Here is a 21,816-nt window from a genome sequence, read left to right on the forward strand (position 1 = left end):
CCCACTGTCTACAGAGAGAAGAATATATTCATAGTAAGCACTCATATCCTATGGTCTTGTGTTAACATCTGAAGTGCACTCTGTGCCTAGCTCTGCTTTCACTAATGCTGTTTTATATAAAAAACAATCTCTATGAAAGCCCTGCACCTCCCACACACGGGAACAGTCCTGACCTCCCCTCTTGTTGCATGGTGAAAGCGCTCTCCTCAATTTTTTTCTTGTTACATCGTTTTCCATCTCCTTCACACATAATCACATACACTCTGTTAAATGACTGGATCACACACTACATATCACCATGGGCAGGAGTAAACAAATGAGTCCTGTAATGTTGTAATAAGCCCTGCCAGTACCCAAAAACTTTCATTAGCTCAGATCACTTTCATCTAAGTTTAAAGCAGCCAGCGGTGGTTGTTCTGCCCTCGGTGTGAATTACAGTGCAGAGAGAGCATCTGCATTGAATAATAGTGTGGGATGACAGGTAAACTGTGGCGTGGTGACTGGAGCATGGTACGGACAGTTTTCAGGGAGCTGGGAGGTGATAGCTTCCCTCTTGGCCTTTTGTACTGTAGTGAGGAAAGACGGGCCTCTTGGACACACTTGGACGACACGTGGCAAAGGGAATTGTCCTCATTGAGTCAGAGGAGAGACCATCTTGTATTAAGCTCAGTGAGATCTGCATCAAGGATCTTTGCATCAACATTAACCAAGAAGTGTCTGAAAAAAGCAATTTTAATGGTGCTTTCACACCAGACGCGACGCGAAGATTACATACAAATACAATGCAAAGACGCAATTTTGTTGGAGAAAGTGAAAGAAGAAGGGGCACATATACGTGAGAATGACAGCACAAATGTTACAGCGACCACGTTTTTTACTCGGACAACCAAACTCTTGCATGCAGAGTGAGTGTGAATGCACCATAAGTCTGTAGTCACAACTAAGTGGATACTCATTACACGAAAAGAAAACGTAATTATATTATTATACAGTTATATTTCCTACACAGTGTAGTTGTAGATAAATGTTATTTCTCTGACATCTGATGTTAAATAAAGGCCCTGTCAGCCATAACTAATGATTTCAAGTGTATGCACAGGCTGTATTTCTCCCAGATTCATCAACTCAAGAAAATGTTACAGAGTATATAATACTCTTCCTAAGCTGCTCATCTGCTCACGTACTCAAGCCCCTTTTGCTCTCCCCTGCAGGAAGGCTAATGACAGACATGTAAGTAGGCAGCGTGACCTGTTCTGCTGCAAATGGAGTTTATTTGCTGGGGGGCGCAAATACGTCTGCAGTGCCGCAGCCCAGGGAGCAGCAATCTGACAAGCAGCGTAGACCTAATCCAGGCCAGGTCTGGGGCAGTGTTTAAGTATGCATCCCTTAGGTATGGAATAAATACAAGGCCGGTAAGCTGAACTGCTCAGCCTGGACAACTGCAGAAGAGTGGAGGACTTTCCAACCTTGCGTTACATGCCTTGACGGGATGTCTCTTATCCATATATGTAACCTCACAACACTCTGAGCCTTTCACAAACAAGAACAGCTTTGATCTCCTGTGGAAAGTAATGCAGTTTTAATGTCCAACTTCAAGGGCCATTTGCTGCATTTTTATCAGTTAGCAAGGGCTGCTTGGTAAATTTCTGAATGTCAAGTCAGGGGTTGTTGGTAGCCTAGAGGTTAGAGAAGCAGCTTTAAGATTGGAGGGTTGTCAGGTTGAGGTTCCTTACTGGGAGAATGTGGGTGGGGAAAGCGGATAAATAACAGTCTTCCCTCCCTGCAGCACCTCAGCTCAGTTGAGCTACATTCTAGCAAGGCATTGAACCCCCAACGGCTCGAGAAAGAAAGTAGCAAAATTAGATTATACAGGAATCTGTGGAATGGTATAAATGTGGTGCTATGAAAAAGCAATGGGTTCAGTTGATACTCTGATTAAAATAAAAGGGAAAGAAGATATAACAAAATAGATGGGAAAGGAAAGTTTCTTTTGCACATTCTTTTTTAAAGTGCGTCCCGACCTGGTGACATCCCCCACCGGCCCCCCACCCCTTCCTCTCTTAAGCTGCCACAGAAAGAGCGGACCAGGTGTACTTGTTTAAACTTGCTGTGTAATTTGTGGATTAGTAGATGCCTCTAATGGCCAAAATCATCCAAGCTTTCCTTCTGCCACATGGGGGAAAGGAGGGGGATGGAAAGAATAAAAGACAGAGGGTAAAACTTCAACTATGACCAACTGAGCTATCCTTTCATTCAAACTTACCACCGGCTAACACAGATGTGTTGAAACCATGAGAAATATTCAATACTAGGTAGCAGCTCTCTTTCACTTCTTTCTTTTAAAAATTTAAAAAAATGTCCTCTTAGCTAATCCCATGAAAGGCAAAAACCAACTCAAGCGTATAAACCCTTTTCGCGAATTAGAAGGTTTTTTTTCCATCAACTTTTTCAAATGTGATACTATAAATATGCATGAACGCAGGATGATGGAAACGTAGCTACTGAAGTGTCACAGGTGCCACGAGGGGAATCACAGTCCTCCTGCACAATTGTGCCCAGCCAAAACAGGCCTGAGTTTTTGCCACACCTTGGGTGGGAAAAAAATATAATAATGGTGTTCTGGATTGGTATGCAATTTTACATGGCGCTGATACAGTTTTTTCAAACCTGCAGAATACACCTGGTAGTTGCATTGGACTGAGGCTGGATCACATTCCCACCACAAACGCCGCTCTAGAGTTGGTTTGGGACCAGACTGAGACCACCTGAAATCCAAAAAGCCAAAGCTTTCAAATGCTGTTAGCTGAAGAAAAATAAAACGCTGTCAGTATGTATTACTACAAAATTTGAAAACTTTAGATTTTAATGTCAGATTAAAGTTTTTAATATACATTTTTGACAGTGCCCAAAAAAAAGTACCGAGCCTTGTGACCAACCTTATCGGCACACGTATTTCTTAAGTTAACAGCAATTTTTTTTTTTGTCGTGTGTGAAGTTCCACTCTCCCGGAGAAACACTCAACACAGACATTGACACATTCCTGACGGCACAAGGCATAACTTGTTATGGTGGCTGTTCACAGGACTGTGTTAAGGTGAATCCAGACACACAAACACTCGGCTGTGTGAACCAAGAGGGGCAGCGTTGATTTAGGGCATTACTCAGACGGTATGAGAGAGAGAGAGAGAGAGAGAAAGAGAGAGGGCGAGAGACAGAGAGTGAGGGAGGGGGGGGGTCTCCCCTGACTGCATTAGGAGAGCCTCCAGCCTTTGTGATTCCTTTTGATCAAATCTCTGTGAAAGATGAGTGTCATGCCCTCTTCCAGCCAGCTGTGAGGGGACTGCCCTGTGACTCTGAGGGGGTAGACGTGCGCGCGTGTGTCCTTGAGCACACCTCAGTGTGTGTGTGTGTGTGTGTGTGTGTGTGTGTGTGTGTTTGTGTGTGTGAGTGGTGAGCACAGGCTAGGGAGGGAGCAGGCAGCTCCTGAGGTGAGAATGCAGAGTGGGAGGATCTCATTCCAATCCCCTGTGCCCAGTTTCAACACACACACACTCACACACACACACACACTCTTACACACTCAACATCTTGAGTAGTTTAGAGCCAGTCCACGACAACATGAGAGGAGAGAAAGCAGAGGATGTGTGTGCGTGTGTGTGTGTGTGTGTATAATGAGAGTAAAAGCACAGTAACTTCAGTTTTTTTGTGGAGCTCTGGTGGCTTAGTGTGTCTGTGTGTGTGAGAGGAGAGAGAGGGGCAGAGTACATGTGTGTCCACGTTGTTGAAGGAGACGCTGCTGGGTGTGATGGCTCTTTTGCATTAGTACTTGTGCGGACAGGAGAGTTGGAGGCAGTTGTTTTGCGGGACTCATAGGGAATGGCAAACTCCGCGGTCTCCCTGGAAACATCCGACTAAATGATAATGGCTGAGGTAAGAGAGGCGGCTTTTTTACTGTGATTCTTCTGTCTGCACCGGCTCTTCTCACACACACACAAACACACACACACTGCCTGCAAACATGTTCGGGACACGCTGAACAAAGACAAACTGGAAGGAGTTCATGTGGAATGGAGTGACGGGAAGGAGTAGCGCACACTGGTGTAAGGAGATTAGGACAAACATAGATGTTTTGTATTACATGATCGCACATATGTGCACATGTTGGTTTATGTGCAAAAGAATCACGAGTAGAAACATGCTGGCATGGACTTATTTCTGTGATTTATCTTCATTGGTTTTAGGATTTGTCGTCACAAGTTGTTATCTGGTGATTTATTGGCCTGTTTTTGGAATGAAATCCTACTTTTTTTTTGGACTTTAGTACTTTTGGGGCCAAAGTTCTCAAACGTGATGAACTTTGACAAGTTTAAATCTACACAGGTGACAGGTCTAACCAAAGAGTAAGTGAACACTATAGAATTTAGAATCTTTGATATCAGATTTTTTATAAATGAAGCAGGGAATTTTCATTACAGTTTTCAAAACGCCGACATTTCTGTAACTTTGACACGTGGAAGTCCTTATGTGACCGATGACAATGAGAGTGTCGTTGCACCGGTCGGTGTGGACAGAGAGTGTCCTCACATGCCTTCCAACATCCGCCAGAAACTTACAAAGACAGAAACTTCACCTCACTTCTATTTCATGCCCTTGTTTTAAATGACTGTCTGTATTTTTTCCTTTTTCTGTTTTCAAATCTATTCTATTAATTTCCTATTCGTCAAGTTTACTTCACTCTGTCGTGTTGACTTCGATCCTCAAAACCACTTAAGTTTTCAGCTCCTGTGATTGAAATAAAAAAAAAATGAAATTCAAACCATTAGAACCATTAGGGAAAGAACCAGCCCCGTCTCTCACCTGGGCCTGTTATCCATCAAGCCGTCTGTCTGTATTTTATAAGAGCTGGTAGGTGGATTCCGTCTCCTTCGGACAGATTCTCTTTTTCCCTCTGTTTTTTTTATCATTTATGCAAACTTGATGCAGCGGTGTCATATCTAACAGGAGCAGGGCCGCCTGCTCTCCCGCAGCCTGTTGGAATGTAATTCAACAGGAGCCCTAATGTTTCGTCGCTGCCACAATGTAACAATTAGCTGAGCTGTCTGTGAGGCTGTGGTGTCGGAGTCCCTCCGTGCCTTCGCGTGCACAACGTGTACGTACCCAACAGGCTGGGCTCTGACCTCCACAACCCACGAGGACAAGAAGTTTAATGGATAAAGCAAAAGTCCATGTGGAGGGAAACCGTCCGACTGTCAGTACTGTTAAGCTGCATGGGAGAACTCTTTTATTTGAAGATTTGTTCCTAGTTGAAATAGTTTCAGGTTATTGAAAGAGCTTAATTGTAATCACGCACTTACTTATGTATGAATTCATTGTTTAACCATATTTTTTGTATTTATTCATATAAATCCCAGACCTTTTAATGTCAGTCATCAACTTTTTTATATTATCGCCATTTATGCTCACAACCAGAAAAATAAAGAAAAAAGCACAGATTCGCCTCATGGATTGTTATGAATGTAAAATATTTTATCTCTAATTAAAGGGGTGTAAAATAGATGAAGAGCCACTGATATCATATTGGTATAAGCTGTTTGATCAGCTTTTATTTTATAAATACAAAAAAGAGTAGGAGTCTTCATAATGAAACAAATTGAGTCTTAAAAGAGCTGTTTATTGAATCACGGTCAAGCTCTGCCAAGTTTGCATGTATTTTCTTCTTTACTCATTTTATGTTCCTCATACAGGCCTTTTCCATTTTCTGATGAGTGAGAGGCCATTACTGTTACAGTTATTTGTGTGTGTGTTTGTGTGAGACATTGAGTTAAATGGCCCTCTGTGGCTCTCCTCTAACGCACTCATGTCCTGCCTCTATTCCTATATACAGCATCTATCCATCTTTTGTTTCCTCTTTCTACCTCCATCTCTTTCTGTGGGTGTTTCTCTGTTCTTCATCTCTGCTGCAGGGCCCCGGGGCATAACACACGCACACATGCACACGCATGCACGCACGCACGCACGCAAACACGCACGCAGGCACGCACGCACGCACGCACGCACGCACGCACACACACACACTAAGACGATTCAGAGGTAGGGTCCCTGCTAATCTCTATAGAGTTGCACTTGTGTCTAGGAGTGTGTGTTGGCAGTGGCGACTGTAGCTCGCTCATCAGCTTCATTAGGTTCATGATGGCCCATCCGTGCAATGATGGTAGAGTGTGTGTGTGTGTGTGTGTGTGTGTATCTGCTCCAGCCTTCTACCCCCTTCAGCGTCTCCTCTGGCTGTGATCCGCCCCTCCTGGCCCCAACCTACCCCCTTAACACCCCCAAACTCCACACACACACGTGCATGCGTGCACTCACAATCACATACACAGCAGCCACCCCTCACGTCTGCTCCGCGCTGCCACCAAAAGGCTTGTGAGGATTTGTCAGCCAGATGTGACAAGATTGTCAGGAGGCAGGCGAGGAAAGAGGGAGATCTGATATTAATCAGAGCGTAGCTGGGAGCCAAATTCTCTCAGACTCGGTGTACTAACATGTTCCCCTCATTTACTCCCTCTCTGAGCCAACCACTCCCTCCGAGCTTCTAACGGGGAGCCGTGCACACCGAGAAGCCAACCAAACTTTGGCTTGCCCCCCCTCCTCCTCCACTTACCACCACCACCACCCCTCCTACACAAGCTCATCGCTTTGTTTTTCTTTTTTTTTTCCTATAAGAAGCCAACCCTTTTCTCATGGATACTCAGGTAAAGATTTGCTACCTCTTTTTTCTGTCTGCTTTAGTGTTGAGGCATGTAGTGTGTTTGTGTGTGTGTGTGTGTGTGTGTGTGTGCGTGCGTGCGTGCGTGCGTGCGTGCGTGCGTGCGTGCGTGTGTGTGTGTGTGCATGCTTGGTTATGATTGACTGCTGGTTGAGTTTGAAATAATGAGTTCTTCACGCTGTCTTTGGGCTGTATGGACTCTTAATAGGCTCAAACGCAGCCTGTCACTACTTGCACTTACCCAGGATTCTCCTGGGTTTGTCTTCTCCTCTTCAGGTTCAGCGCCGTGTTTAAGGAATGCTCGTGGTTTAAGTTGCTTTTCTTTCCTCCTTTTCTTTAAATTTAAAAAAATAATAATTTTAGAAACTACTACTGACATGCAGTGTACTCTAAAGGAAGCTGTGAAATGACATGCAGGTTGTTTGTCTTGTCTGCAGCTAAGGGGTTTGTGTCGAAGAAAAGTTCAATGTTTGACGTAAAACTTACTGTATTAATTTCAGACAATATCATAAGTGAATGATTTTTTTATATGGCACTGTGTTGAAGTGCTTCCTCTTTCTTAGCAAGAGTGTCATTAAATCATAAGCCGAGGCAGGATCGTGTTTTGTAAATTCAGTTTGACTAACACTTGTCGTCAATTAACATTTTACTACCTTGCTGTCACATAAACAACTCGGTCCGCGGCGTGATTTATTCATGAGGCCGCTCTCTGCTCATACCGTGCACACGCAGACACGTCACAGACGCAGCCTGTAGTCGGCTGCGATGGGGCCAGTTGTTAGCAGGAGATCTGAGTGGTACCAGGAGCACTGTCCTCCCACCAAATTCCTTTCTCTGTGTTCAGTCTGGTATCAAATATTTATTTCTTCAGTGTGTGTGTGTGTCTCAATGTGTGAATGTTTCTCGATCGCTGTGCCACAGTTGTTTTAGTTGAATACGTTACCCTCTAATTTTGAACAATGATGATTGATGAAACATATTTTTCAGTAGCTGATTTTTTTTTTAAATTTCAATGTCAGCTTGGATCTAATTTTTTTACTGTGTAAACTGCTGTAACATCTTTTACAACTTTACAGATAAATTAATGAAAAGCTTCTACCGAAAATATTTCCTGCTCATTTAAAAAGCAGTTATTTTTATTTAATGGTTATTTATCATCATACATCGCTCTGTTTGATTGTTTTACAGTTGATTATTTGTTTTGTCATTATAAGACCAACTGTACATTACCAGTGCCCAAAAACCAAGGTGACTTATCAATATTGTTAAAGATATGAACTTAAAAATGACATCAAACTAAATATAAATCAATAAATCAAATAGTTTAAACAGTTTTTTTCCATTCATGTATATCTTTTTGACAATTGACTTTTAAGGATTTTTATTGTCTTTACCATGTGAATTGTTACAATTGGCTTTATTCATTGTTAAGAAATAGTTCAATGCGGCGTCGTCAGTCATCAACCTTGAAGACCCACTTCTGAGCTTTGTGCGTAGAATCAACATCAATTTCAATTTTTTTCTCATTAATGGTTTACAAAACATTGGTAAATAATTTCTTAATTATTAATAAACACATTAATCATAAAATAAATAACCCCCTCATAAAAGTTGCACGAGTAGAACATTTTTAATATAATTTTGTGTATTTTTTTTATGAAGTTTTAGTGGCTATTGTTTGGCAAAATATTAAAACAGAAATAATAACTTATAATGATAATAATAACTAGAGCTGCAACAGTTAATAAATCAATCGATTAGTAATTGATTAATCGACTAGTAATCAACTATTAAATTAATCGTCAACTATTTTGATATTCAATTAATTGGTTGAGGTAGTTTTTATGAAAGAAAAAGTCAAAATTCTCTAATTTCAGCTTCTTAAATGTCAATATGTTCTGGTTTCTTTGCTCCTCTGTGACAGTAAACTGAATATATTAGGTGTGTGGACAAAAAAGAACATCATCTTGGGGGTTTGGGAAATGGTTTGGGAAGTTCACCATGTTATGACATTTCATGGACCATCAACTAATCGGGGAATCATCGATAAAAATAATCGTTAGTTGCAGCCCAGTAATATTTAAAAAAAGCCTTTCAGTGCTTTCAGGGATTTCAGCTTTAAATGGTTATAATGAGTGCCATGGAGTTCAGTGATATTTCCCTGACAAAAAAAAAACCTCTGCCATAATCGTCTTGTTAACTGATTAATGGCTGCTAGTAAAAACCTGACCCCCCCTCCTCACTGGACTGTCAGCGTCCCTCTCCCCTCAGAGCTCCTGATAGCGCTGTTGTTACTCACTCTCGGGCACCAGCGGCGCTGGTCTCCCCGTCGAGTGTCAGTTAGTGCCGGGTTGCTGCTAATTGATTAGTTTTCCAGTGTATTAGGCCAACGAGTCCCAGTACATCCCCGAACTGTCGTTGTCCGGGCAGCTGCTCATTTCTGCTTCGTCTCTAAACCGCCGTGACTGTTCAGGACATATGGCAGGATTTTAATTCAAAGGCCAGAAAGGACTATTTCATTCTTGTGTGAGTTTTGTATGTGTGTGTGAGAGAGAAGGGTGTTTTACGGCTGTATCCCAGCAGTCTGTTGATGTTCCAGTTTGAGAAGACAGAACATTGCTTTTTATTCTATCTTTCTTTCTGAATAAAATTTAGATATTACGTTTTTTAGACATCCCCACATAATATTATTATTATTATTGTTTAAAGCTGTTAATGTGATTCTGGCACTGTTAGATCGCATCACGTGATGACGCCCATAGAAGATCTTTGGTTTGAATTTGTGAGTCACTAATCTAGTAAATAGTAAATCTAAAAAAATAATGGATACAGGTGAACCTGTAGCTGAAGCCAGTAGTTGGTGATTCATGTGTTTTATTATCTGTGTGTATATATAAGGTATAGGCTCAGACATGCACCCAAGAGGTACACGTTGACGTGACGATACACGGCCACTTCGCCCTCACAAAACTCCTTCCTCTCTAACCTGCTTTCACGGCCTCCGCTCGTCCTGTGCAGCACAGTGCCACCGCACAGTCTCAATAAAGTTTCCTTCAGCAGCAACAAAAGAGACAGGACTGGTGGCAGAATCAATGTATACACACACACACACACAAACACACAAAGAGACTGAATATGAGAAGTTAACAATACAGAGGGGGAGAAAAGCTTAGGATTTGTCAAAGTATAGCGTTGCTAGTGCCGTGTAAATTTACACAGAAAGAGAAACTATATGGATAAAGAGATTGAGAGCGAGACAAAGGCTGTGCAGTTTCAGCAGGTTCATCGTGTCAGATGCAGACACAGTCACTTACAATACGTCTTTTTCTATATATATATGAACAGACATGTTTTGAACAGCGTTTTATTACTCCCAAGTCCAACTCTTGCTTGTTTATCATGTTGTGTATGTTTAGTTCTCATCATCTACAGTAAGTGAACCTCAAGTGGGTTTTTTCCCGTCGGATTATTATTCTCAAGGTCAAGAATGGACTCACAGACGTTAATGAGAGTTTTGACGTGTTCATCTGGCCACCTTTAATTATCACCATGCTGGAACAGGAATAAACTCGACGAGCAGCAGCAAAGATGTGGATGATTTTCGTATCTTGGAGTGTTCAAAATTCAACAACACATCCCAGTTTATTAATCACTTGCATGCGTTGTGCTCAAACTGGAGAAGGACCTAGTCATAAATGCAATCACGCAGATAAGAAGATTTTTAATTAATAATACGCCAATTTAAATAGTTGTTTAATAATGAACGTTTTTGTTGCACCGTCATTACTTATGAAAGCATGTGTTCTTTATGTTTCTCACACACACACACACACACAAACACACACACACGTGTAGCAACACCGTTACACATCAGTAATAGCGACAGTGTGTTAGTGTTAGGTTTGGCTTCAAAAACACTGACCCAGTCGCATCATTTTGTACAATTAGTCTTCTTGTCATCGATTCCGCTGATGCGTGCGAACAGCTGTAGCTTTATTGTGACAACAGTAAAGAGAGAGAGAGATGGTGAGGGGTGGTTCCATCCCCGAGAACAAGTGTAGTGCTGGTCTGCCCACGCTGCCAATACTCTTCTCATTCTTCTTCTTGTCCTTTGGAACTTGTGAAATAAACCACAAATTAAGATAAATGACCAGGAGTGCACTATATATTGGAATGTGTATGTGTGCCACAGGCTGCTGAGCAATCTCACTGAGATGTACAGTATATTGGGGGGGGGGGCAGCAGGAGGTGTGTATGTACTCACAGTGGGATGGGATTAGCCTAATTGGGCCATGTTGGTTCTCCGTGCTCTGTAATGATGGGATTATGTCGCTGAGAGATGAGCAAAGTTTTTTTCTACACCTCACCCCTGTCCAAAGGAGGCCAAGCTCCCCGGTCAGAGATAAAAACCCAACAGAGGTGGCGATAGAGAGAAAAGCAAAACAAGCGGATGTCATGGGACTGAAAGCCAGGGTTTACCACACTGTGTTTCAAGGCCAGGTAGCTGCCGCCACCTTCGTCTCAGGTCAGTTCATCCGTCCTAATGATGGGAGGTTATTGTAAGGTGAAATAATGTGATGCCAGATCTCAAGGATGAGCGCCGCCTCGGGCACAGAACCAAGTGAATGACTCAATGAGGAGGAGGAGGCAACCCCCACCCACCCACCCACCCACTCTTCTACTCATTCTCCGCCTGTAGAGAGAGGCAGCAGGCTCCAGCGAGGAGCCGCGCATGCCGCTCATGTATACTAAAATCCCAATGATCATGCATTATAGATGCAGAGGGAGAGAGGTGCCTGGGTGCAGCCACTCCAAGGTTTTTCAGCATGTAGCACTAACAACACTGATTTTGATCATAAATCTGATGATGCTTTTCCCTCGGTTCCATGGTGCGTGAATGGGTCTTTTTTGTCCATAGGTGGAGAGAGGGGAAGCAGTGTTAATTTTAGTGTTCAGTGCACCGGAGTCTTCTCTGCACGGTCAGTGCCAAGTCAGCAGCTACCGAGATAACGTGACTCCTTGCTACTGTTTACCCCTCACTTCAAGTCTCTATCTACCCATCCACACGCCACGCTTCACCGTGCTTCTCTGCATGTTTTTCTTGAAAAGAAAAAGGCCATTAGCCAATGAGTTAATAGAAAGAGTACTCAGATCTGTGTTTGTGTGTGTGTGTGTGTGTGTGTGTGTGTGTGTGCGTGTGCCTTAGGCACTGATTGATTGAGATGGTTTTGGTGGTCCAGGTGTGTCTGAGACCTCTAGTAACCGTGGAGAGGACCTGCCCTGTAGCACTATACTGACACACACACACACACACACACACACACACACACACAAACACAAAAACACACACACATCCGTGCTAAGGCTATGTCACAGGGTAAGATCTATTTCTTTCACTCCTGTGGATAACTCGAATTTATCGTAAATTTTTCATATCGGTGTTAGATAAGCAGAAGCTTCATCCACGCACACGCTCAAATACTTTTCCCCTTGACTGCGCAGTCAGAGAAGGATGAGAGGGAACATTTGACATTGTTCTTTCCATGATGCTCTACAGGATGTTGGGAAATGTCAATATTAAACCTTTGAATTCATATCCAAGATAAAAAAGGGCCTAATAATGTCTCTAAAGTCTCCAATGTTAGAAATTTATAAACGTGCTCTGTCCAAATAAAACTGATGACTTTTACACTCGCCGTGTCCGCCAGCTACTCAGATTCGACTCAAGCATTTTCAAAAATGCCACAGAATTATGGCAGACTTTAGGTATAATGTGAACAAAATGATACAAGACATCTACAATGATTTTATTTATGAAATGGCTCATCCATTAAAATACAGTGTCTTCGGTTTGAATAATTCAGTCAGTAATAGCACCACCTAGATTCAGGTGTTCAAAGAAAATTATTTATTTATTTATTTATTCATCTTAATTTGAAGAAAAAATAGGGGGGGGGGGGCTTTTACATATAGTTTGCATTCCCGGTTTGATGAAATGGGAATTGATTTTTTCCTTTTCTTGATCTCTTCGACAGGCTATCTGCTGCACTTTGGTGAACTGTAACTGTGACAGCTTCCAGCCTGGGAAGCTGAAAAGAAGGCAGTGTGACAACTGCAAGCATGGCTGGGTGGCACATGGTAAGAGCTCGCTGCAAACTCTTTTGCCTTCATGTTTTCATTTCAGGTTAATTTAAAGTTTCTGAGATTTCTGCCTGAAACCCTCCTACAGTGAAATCAAATGGACCTAGACAAAAAAACGATACCTAAGTCTACATTTTTGTATCTTGTACTGTGATACATGAAAATGAAACCATGATAACCCATGACCTCACTGTGATACCCCCAACAGACGTTTGAGCTCTCATTACTAATGTGACAAAATTACATTTACATTTCATAATTAACACTAAAAGAAAAATATACAATATTGATATTCTAGTTCAATCCTTGGTAAAGTATATATTTTGTAAATATTACATTTGACGCCTATTTTCCAGTCTTCCAACTGCATGTGTCACGTGACTGTTTTGGTCCAGTCTTGATGAAGTGGTCACACTTGTGGTAAAATTCCGGCTGGTTTCATTAGCTCAAGATGGATAATAGCCCTGAGACTGCAGAACCACAGTGAAAGTGAGCAGTAGCTCAAAAATCAAGGTTTGAACGAAACCATGGATTTGTTACACTCCTAAAATAGGAAATGATGCACCATTTGCCAAAAGTAACGTCAAATGTTCAAACAGTGTAATAGTACATAATTATGAGTTTTGGGGGCTACATAAAGGAGAGAAGGGGTGGCGGGGTTCTGGGATTTTGAAGATAAGGTCATAATATTACAATAAAGTTGTAATTTTACAAGAATAAAAGTCATAATATTAAGAGGAATAAGTTATCTATCTATCACAATATCCCAAGAAGTACATCGTAATTTTAGGGTGTTACATTTTAGAGGGAGAATATCAGAGGAAAGCCTACATTAAAATAAGAAATGTGAAGCATTTGTTAAGTTATACGTTTCAGTGTTTCAGTAATAACGTTAAAAACATCAATACCACATTGTCTCAATATTTCCAAAGTATCAGGACTTTGGAAATAAGACTGGATGCACTCTTTATTTAACATTCCTTGTCATACTTGGTCAAATCAAAAGGCTGGAGTTCAAGTAAAGTCACAACTCATTGGTATCACTACCAAAGTCAAGTTAAAGACATTTATTCAAGTCCAAAGTAAATCAGATTCATCAGTCCACACCTTTGGATGTATACTGGTAAATTTCTTAATGTCATTCTCCATGAACAAAAAGAAATAAAGTCTCATCACCCCCAGAGTATTTTGGTAAAGACCGAAATCTGAGAGGCATATATCGCAAAACGCTGTGGTACAATGTGGTTACCGCTGGAAACAAGACAACATCCCCCTTCAAACCAGCTGCTTTGTGTCGTAAAGACAGAGATATGTTTTTTTTTTTATTGTCATGGAATCTCTGAGAGACTGGAAGTGAAATAGTATAGAGCTGGAGGTGCTGCATGAATCATCACCACTTTAAGATTATACAGATCATGAACACAATTTGTGTAGCTCTACAAGACAAACCTGGAGGTCACAGAAATCAGATGCTTTATTCAACTGAGATTATCCATATTCCCTATATTCTGAATGTTAATCTGTTTTTCATTTTTAATAATAATAATAATAATAATAATAATAATAATAATAATATATTGGATTTATAAAGCGCTTTTCAATTACCCAAAGTTTTGATAATGTGGTGTACACACCGCCAATTCCATAACAATACTTTAAACATATCTGCACAATGACAATCAGCTAGATGCTACTATCTTTCTGGTCCCTGTCTCTCAAAGCATAGAGAAAAAAACCCTTGTAACCCTCACTTTCAGTGCACTTTCTCTAATATGCCACTATGGAGCACTAATGGACCATAATAACTGCGAGTAATTACTCAATTGTGTCATACCTATCTGGTGATAGCTCAGACTACCGGGCTACACATTCATTTATAAACTGTATTCGTCTCCAGAACGCATCTTACTCTCACACACTTTTTCACTGTGTCCTCTCTTCATGTGAGTGCATGGATAGGTAGAGTTTAAGGTGACCCTAATCTAGTCAATTTTGATGTGTGTATTCTAGCCCTCAGCAAGCTTAAGGTGCACCACATGTACCAGAGCAGCCAGGTGGAGATTGTGCATTCAAACGTGGTGTTTGACATCTGCAGCCTGATGCTGTATGGCACCCAAGCCATCCCCATTCGCCTCAAGATCCTCCTGGACCGCCTCTTCTCTGTCCTCAAGCAGGAGGAAGTCATCCAGATCCTCAACGCCCTTGACTGGACACTGCAGGACTACATACGAGGATATGTGCTCCAGGTGAGAACCACCTCTAAAGTTATGTGCTGGAGCTATTTAAAGGGGCTCATCCGTATATTCCCTCTACCCTGTAATCCCTCATTTCTATTAAATTTCTCCCGCATCAAAAATAAGCCCTATGTTAGGGTTAGGGTGAGGGAACATAGGGTTGAGGGAAACAAAGGGCTGAGGCAACATAGACATGCTCCCTTTTAAGGCAAACTGGTTATAGGGGGCTTTGTGTTTGTAAAGACCAAAACAAAAAATCAGGCAACCTGCGCTAAAGCTGGAAATGCTGCGATAAAGTGCTAGAATCCAGCGACATTGTTGTTCATCAAGAAATGGTTTCAACATATAAAACCCTTAAATATTCCCTTTTCTGCTCAGATTGTATCAAAACAATTTCATCATAGTGTGCAGAGTTACAACGGTCTAGGCTAACATGGGAACCTATAACGCAGAGTGTAAGTGAGTGAGAGTTTATGCTCGGAGCAACAGAGAGAATTTTTTGAGGAAGATGAGGATGCAGAAGTGGGGTCAAGAATGCATAGCTGAAAGTCAGAGAGTGCAGGAATTTGATGTAGTGACCGATGCCATTAACTCTCTCGGTTTCTTGCTGTTGTGGCCTGCTTGTTGTTGTGGTGCCACCATCCTGAGGAGGTCTTCAATCTGTAATGGGTAGAATTTTAAATATCATGTCTTTTGCTCCAGATTTTCGTCTCAAGCCAGAATCAAGCCAGCTGAGACCTGAGCTGCAGGCACTATGTCAGCGTGAGCTCTCACTTCGATTAGTACATCATCAAGTATTCAAGTTGGACTGCGTTTAATTCATGTTAGCTCAACTAATGGCAAACGTAGAGTGAGAATACTCGACAGGCGCCCAATGAATGCTCTGTGATGAAATATTAATCACGGTTATGGCACGATGCCGCTCCTCACTTTCAAAGACGTCTGAACTCACATGTGATTGCTGCTGGTTTAAGGGGGAGAGGACCGGCTTGATCAATGTGAGGTGCCTTCTGATCACTCCTCCCTTACTTGTGTGTCTATATGTGTGTGGTATGTTTGTGCAAATATTTGTTTTTCATGCCTTTGGGAGTGTATATATAAGTGTACAAGTCTGCTACTATGCATGTTCTCACTCAAATGTGTGTTTTCTGTGTGTTTTTGCTGATACAGAGTGGGAAAATCCACGTGATTTAAATGAAGAGAAATGACCTGCAAGATGAAACACGGAGTGTCTGTGTAATGAGGGTTCTCAGGCTTCTGCAATGCCTGCTTATATTAACACTCCTTCTGATTCCTTATAGGGCGTGTCATCTAACCTACACTGTGAATATGTATGAGCAACCAAAAAGACACATATAATCCTAACAATCTCTTCTTTCTTCTTTTTATCACTTTCCCTCACCTTCTCAATCAATTTCATACCTTTGGCCTCTACCCTTTCCTCTGCCATGTTGCTGTAACATTTCTTTCTGTCCTGTCTGTAGGATGTAGCGGGGAAGGTGCTAGACCGGTGGGCCATCATGACGTTTGAGGAGGAGATTGCCACACTACAGCAGTTTCTGCGTTTTGGTGAGACCAAGTCCATAGTGGAGTTGATGGCTCTGCAGGACAAGGAGGGGCAGGCAGTGTTGGTTCCCAGCACCCGCACCAACTCAGATATCCGCACTTTCATTGAGCGCAACACCCCACGCACTGTTGCCAACATCTCTACATCCAAAGTCGATAAGTTAAGCGGTAACAGTATGCACCACTTTGAGAACTTTATCAATAGCGTGGCCTTCATGCTGCCATTCCAGCTGTTAGGCTCTGTTCCTGCACCGTTTCTTGGCTCACCAACAGGTACATTGCAGCACCACCACCACCAGCAACACCAGCAACACCAGCAGCCATGCTGTGGTTCAATAGAGCAGCAGAGTCATAGACGAGATGATCAAGGGCAGGATGGTCTTGGGAAGGACAACTCTCTTCCTCTTTCACGACCTCTAGAAAGCAACCTTCTTTATTCCAGCTCTGTATCATTCACTGCTGATCTCGACCGAAGTGGAGACAAGCCAATGGACAGCCTCTCCACCACCACAAAGATTGAGGCAGAGGACTTCTCCACTAGCGACAACTACTCGGATGGACCCTCCACACCGTGCACACCTTCAATGAGCTCTGATGTAACACAGATGTCCCCCGATGGCAAACTGCGCTCCTTGGACAGGAATGGGAGCAGTGGCGGAGGTGGTGGGAGTGGAGGCTCTCTGAAGAAAGGTCGTGTATATTGCAATGCCTGTGAGAAGACGTTCTATGACAAAGGTACACTGAAAATCCACTACAATGCAGTGCACCTTAAGATTAAACATAAGTGTACAATCGAGGGCTGCAACATGGTGTTCAGCTCGCTGCGCAGTCGCAATCGCCATAGTGCCAACCCAAACCCACGGCTACACATGCCCATGAATCGCAATAACCGGGACAAAGACCTGCGGGGCAGCATATCTCCCGATGAAAGCTCTCAAGGAGAAAAGAGGTCTGAATATTGCACCCAGATCTGCCCTGCAGAAAGCCATAAATCAGTTTCCAGCTACATGGTGAGCCATGTGGATGCTGGCTCTAAGCTCCACAGTAGCTCATTCCCTAGCATGGGCCAGAGTGGCATCCTCTTTCCCAACTTGAAAACAGTACAGCCTGTCCTGCCTTTCTACCGCAGTCTAGTAACTCCAGCAGAACTTGCCAACACCCCAGGGACACTACCCTCGCTTCCTCTGTTGTCCTCCTCTGTACCCATCAAACCCATCACAGCCCCTGAACCCTGCATGACAGACCCAATACCAAAGAAAAAATCACGGAAGTCAAGCATGCCAATAAAGATAGAAAAGGAGTCAGTGGAAAGAGACGAGCAGATAGATAAGGGGAGCAGCTCTGAGGATGACGCTCCTTTACAGGGCAGGGACCAGGACAAGTGTGACAGTATCCGAGCCGAAGGTCATATGTGTATGAGACCAGGTGGGGATGAAAAGGAGGTGGGAGGGGCTTACACTGGCGAAGAGAAGGAGAGGGGCAGCCCCAGGCATCTGTTGGACCAAACCTTAGATAGAGGAATGACAGAGAGGAACAAAAAAGATGATGGGCTCAGGCAAGCCGAAAAAGAGGTAATCACCCGTGGATCTTCCCCCTTCGAAAACAGACTGATTGAGAACCACTGTGACAACAGCATTCTCTGTCAGGAACCGATTGGCAATGAAGAAAGGGCAGACAGGGAGCTTGCACAGTCACTACATGCAGCTAACAAAATTTCCGAGCTCAAATGGGACGAGGGTGAGCACAGGATAGTTAACGGGGGGCCTCTCCAGCTCATAGACCGGGACAGGGAGGGATCTGATGGCTGTGTTGATGACTATAGTGACTCAGGGTTGTCTCACTTCAAACCCGGTGCTGACCTCCCACACCACTGTGAAATCTGCAGTAAGACCTTTAAGAACCCCTACAGCGTCAAGATGCACTACCAAAATGTCCACCTGAAGGAGATGCACATGTGCACAGTGGATGGCTGCAATGCTGCCTTCCCTTCCCGCAGGAGCAGAGACAGGTGAGAGGCAACAATATCTTCCTCATGTTCAAGCAACGTTTTTTTTTTTATCTTGCTGACTAACATAAGCCTCTAGTGTGAACCATTTTACTGTTTCTGGATGAACAAGTGTTCATATCCCAACTCAAAGGCATTACAATCTATCACAGTCAGTTTGCAGGTTCTGTGTGGTTCCACCCTAAAAGTCACTGGACATCAGTCATATAGCATCAGATCTGTTCTCTGCTTTGTGTTACTGAAACATGTGAATGTGTTGGCAGGAAGCTGGAAATTAAATCAGTTTTGTAAGATGGTAACAGAAGACTCTTGGTCTTTTGTGCTCAAAATGTACTTCATTGTACTGCATTGTTCCTCTAGCTGCAAGAAGGGTTTATAATTTGCCCATGGCCTAGACTCTGCACAGATGTCCACAGGCAGCAAAAAATTACTCCTAAGTGTAATACAAAAAAACTAGAACAAGCACGTTTCACATTCATTTTGGGGATTATCTTGGCCATTATACTGCATATACAAATTTACATTGTTCCTTTGCCCAAGTATTCCAAGCTGGACAGGTTGTCAGTCAGTTGAGCATGACCTGAGTTGTGGTATAGTTAGATATATTGGATAAAAGAGATTCATTATTTGGTGTTTGATGCTATTTATAGATTTTTAAAGCACAAATTGTTTTTATTTGCAGACACAGTGCAAATTTGAACCTGCACCACAAGCTACTGACCAAAGAATCATTCAGCCCAGCCAGCACGCTCTACTTGCCCTCATCCCACTGTAGAGACAGAGACTCTGTTGGCCTGGACTACTGCCAGGACCAGCGGGATAGAGATTTGCTCCATCGAGACCCAACCAGCCACACCTCTGTCATCTACCGAGGACACAACCGCATGGGTCTGGTCTTCCCTATGAGCAAAATGTCCACTGCACCAGACGGTGCTGAGGCATTGCCCTTAGATGAAACGGAGGGGTTAGAAGGAGGAGGAGAAGGTGGTGGAAGTGGGGAGGATGGCGCAGTCCTGGACCTGAGCACATCTTCATCTGCCCCGCCCCGTGGCAGCGGCAGTGCACGATCTTCCTGGGACTCAGATGGAGCTGGCAGTGAGGAAGGGGAAGGGGTTGAAGAGGGTGAAGTTATGGTTCCTATGGAGGACAGTGATGAAAGTTGCGATGGGATTGGCATGGGAAGGCCTGGGGGGGAAGAGTTGGCACTCGGGGGAGAGAGGACCCTCGGCAGTATTGTGGGAGGACAAGGCGGGCTTCAGGGAGGTGGGGGTGGATCTCCGATCACCTGCCACATCTGCCAAAAGGTCTACAGCAACAAGGGCACATTTAGAGCCCATTACAAGACTGTCCATCTACGACTGCTTCACAAGTGTAAAGTCCCTGGTTGTGATACTTCCTTTTCCTCTGTGAGAAGCAGAAACAGACACAGTCAGAACCCAAACCTCCACAGGAACCTAACTGTTGGTTCAGATACCAGGATGGACCAAGAATAGGGGTTTGAGGGGTTTTGAGCCAACACGACTGATTTCCTATGTTCTACTTGTCTTGTTGTTGTTGTTGTTATTGTTGTTGTTGCTGTTTTCTTTTTGGGGACCTATAAATGGCTCACCAATTAGCACTTTTTAAATTCTGTACTTTTGTCCATCCTGTTCCCATATTTTTTGAAAACAGAGAGAAAAAAATAAAGTATAATCAGGATTTCATTTGTTGCCGCAAAACAATATCCTTTTGTAACAATTGTCTCTTTCTGCAAAACAGTTGTTGATAAAGCATTATATGCATATGTATGTTTTTACAAACCAGAGTACTATATACAGAACAACTGAAAGAGATGGTAAATTACTGTAAGTTTCAATCTTTCATTGTAATGCAGTGCTGATTTATCTTTATTGTTTTGCCTTACACCCCAGTTTATACCTTAAAAAACATTAATTTGTATGAACTGAATTTTTCTGTTTAGTCCAAGTTAAAGTTGAATCATGAAACTGTACCATGAGAGGGATTTTCTTCTGGTGTTTTTGTTGTCAGATGTCCACATTGTCCCTGTGAAGCTGTGCATTATTCAGTGATCAAATGCAGTAGTGACGTAACTTCTACATCTGAAATTTCATTAATTTGGACATTGGTCTTAAAAAAGAGTCTTTGTTAAAAAAAAGCTATTGTGTTGTGAACTTGACCAATAAGTTATTGTACAGTGTTTATCTGATCTGTCTTTACTGTTCTGGTTATTTCTTACTGCTAATGTTTACCAAAGATTTTTTCAGACAACAGTTGTGTATAGAAACCCCTTCATATTGTGTGAGGGTATGCAGTATTAAAAGGGGCCCACCCAGTCTTCTCTCTTCTACTTTGTGATTAACAGCATTATTCAGACCTGGGCTCTGTTGTAAAATATACTGAAATTCACAAAATTGAGAGAGAAAAACATACAAATATACAAGAGAAAATGACTAATCAGGGTGAAAAAAATCTTGCTGGTGTTTTGGTCATGGCACTAGACTTGATTTAGGCAGTGCTCTTGTATTGTCTCTGTGGTTACTTGCAGTATCCTGACTGAGTGGACAAATAGCAGGAAGTAATGCTGTGTATGGAGAATAGAAGCATGTACTGTGAATGAGTCAGACACTGAAAAATAATAATGGAAAATAAATGCAATTTTTAATTATTGTCTCACATGTGTCACACCCTAAAAAAGAACTGGTGAACAATTGTTTATTGAATTGTATATTCTGTGAATAGAGGAATTTGTTATTTGAAAAGAACCAAAAAATATACTGTATAAACTAGGTAAACTTCACCATTAATATAACATGTTTTTTTCTATTTCTGTTGAAAAAATGAATGAATAAGAATGTTGTGTTGTACATGTTTGATTATTTCACCATGGTTTACTGTTCTGTTTTTTCCCCTGTATTCTGCATATTTGTTTTTTCATTCTGTATTTAAATGCAGTGGGCCAAATTTAGGATCCTATTTCCTTGTTTGGATTTGAAAAAAATAAATAATAACAATAAGGGCAAAAACCCACCCATGCTGATAGGTGTTCATGTTTCCTTTGATTTAATGTTACAATATTCATTCAAATTAAATAAAAAGCCATATGTTTG

The 21,816-nt window shown here is 42.3% G+C and overlaps 1 protein-coding gene across 3 annotated transcripts; it reads left to right on the forward strand.

The window, feature by feature from the left end:
- The first annotated feature begins 3,554 nt into the window (after nucleotides 1-3,554).
- bnc1 (basonuclin 1) lies at nucleotides 3,555-21,816 on the forward strand. 3 transcript variants are annotated; one of them, XM_035628541.2, is made up of 5 exons: nucleotides 3,555-3,930; nucleotides 12,799-12,901; nucleotides 14,915-15,150; nucleotides 16,623-18,712; nucleotides 19,392-21,816. In XM_035628541.2, the coding sequence occupies exons 1-5, from the start codon at nucleotides 3,916-3,918 to the stop codon at nucleotides 20,200-20,202; spliced, it is 3,255 nt and encodes a 1,084-aa protein (XP_035484434.1). In that variant the 5' UTR covers nucleotides 3,555-3,915; the 3' UTR covers nucleotides 20,203-21,816. The 3 variants fall into 3 exon arrangements, with proteins under 3 accessions (XP_035484434.1, XP_035484436.1, XP_035484437.1); XM_035628543.2 differs by lacking the exon at nucleotides 3,555-3,930 and adding an exon at nucleotides 3,940-6,749; XM_035628544.2 differs by lacking the exon at nucleotides 3,555-3,930 and having other exon boundaries at nucleotides 15,000-15,150.

Source organism: Scophthalmus maximus, chromosome 4 (assembly GCF_022379125.1).
Source record: "Scophthalmus maximus strain ysfricsl-2021 chromosome 4, ASM2237912v1, whole genome shotgun sequence".
Classification (NCBI taxonomy): Eukaryota; Metazoa; Chordata; class Actinopteri; order Pleuronectiformes; family Scophthalmidae; genus Scophthalmus; species Scophthalmus maximus.

What these genes read in the sequence shown, in the direction of transcription:
- bnc1 (XM_035628541.2), top strand. An exon ending in GCATGGCTGGGTGGCACATG is followed by an intron (nt 12,902 to 14,914) that starts GTAAGAGCTCGC and finishes TGTGTATTCTAG; the next exon opens with CCCTCAGCAAGCTTAAGGTG. An exon ending in TCCCGCAGGAGCAGAGACAG is followed by an intron (nt 18,713 to 19,391) that starts GTGAGAGGCAAC and finishes TTTTATTTGCAG; the next exon opens with ACACAGTGCAAATTTGAACC.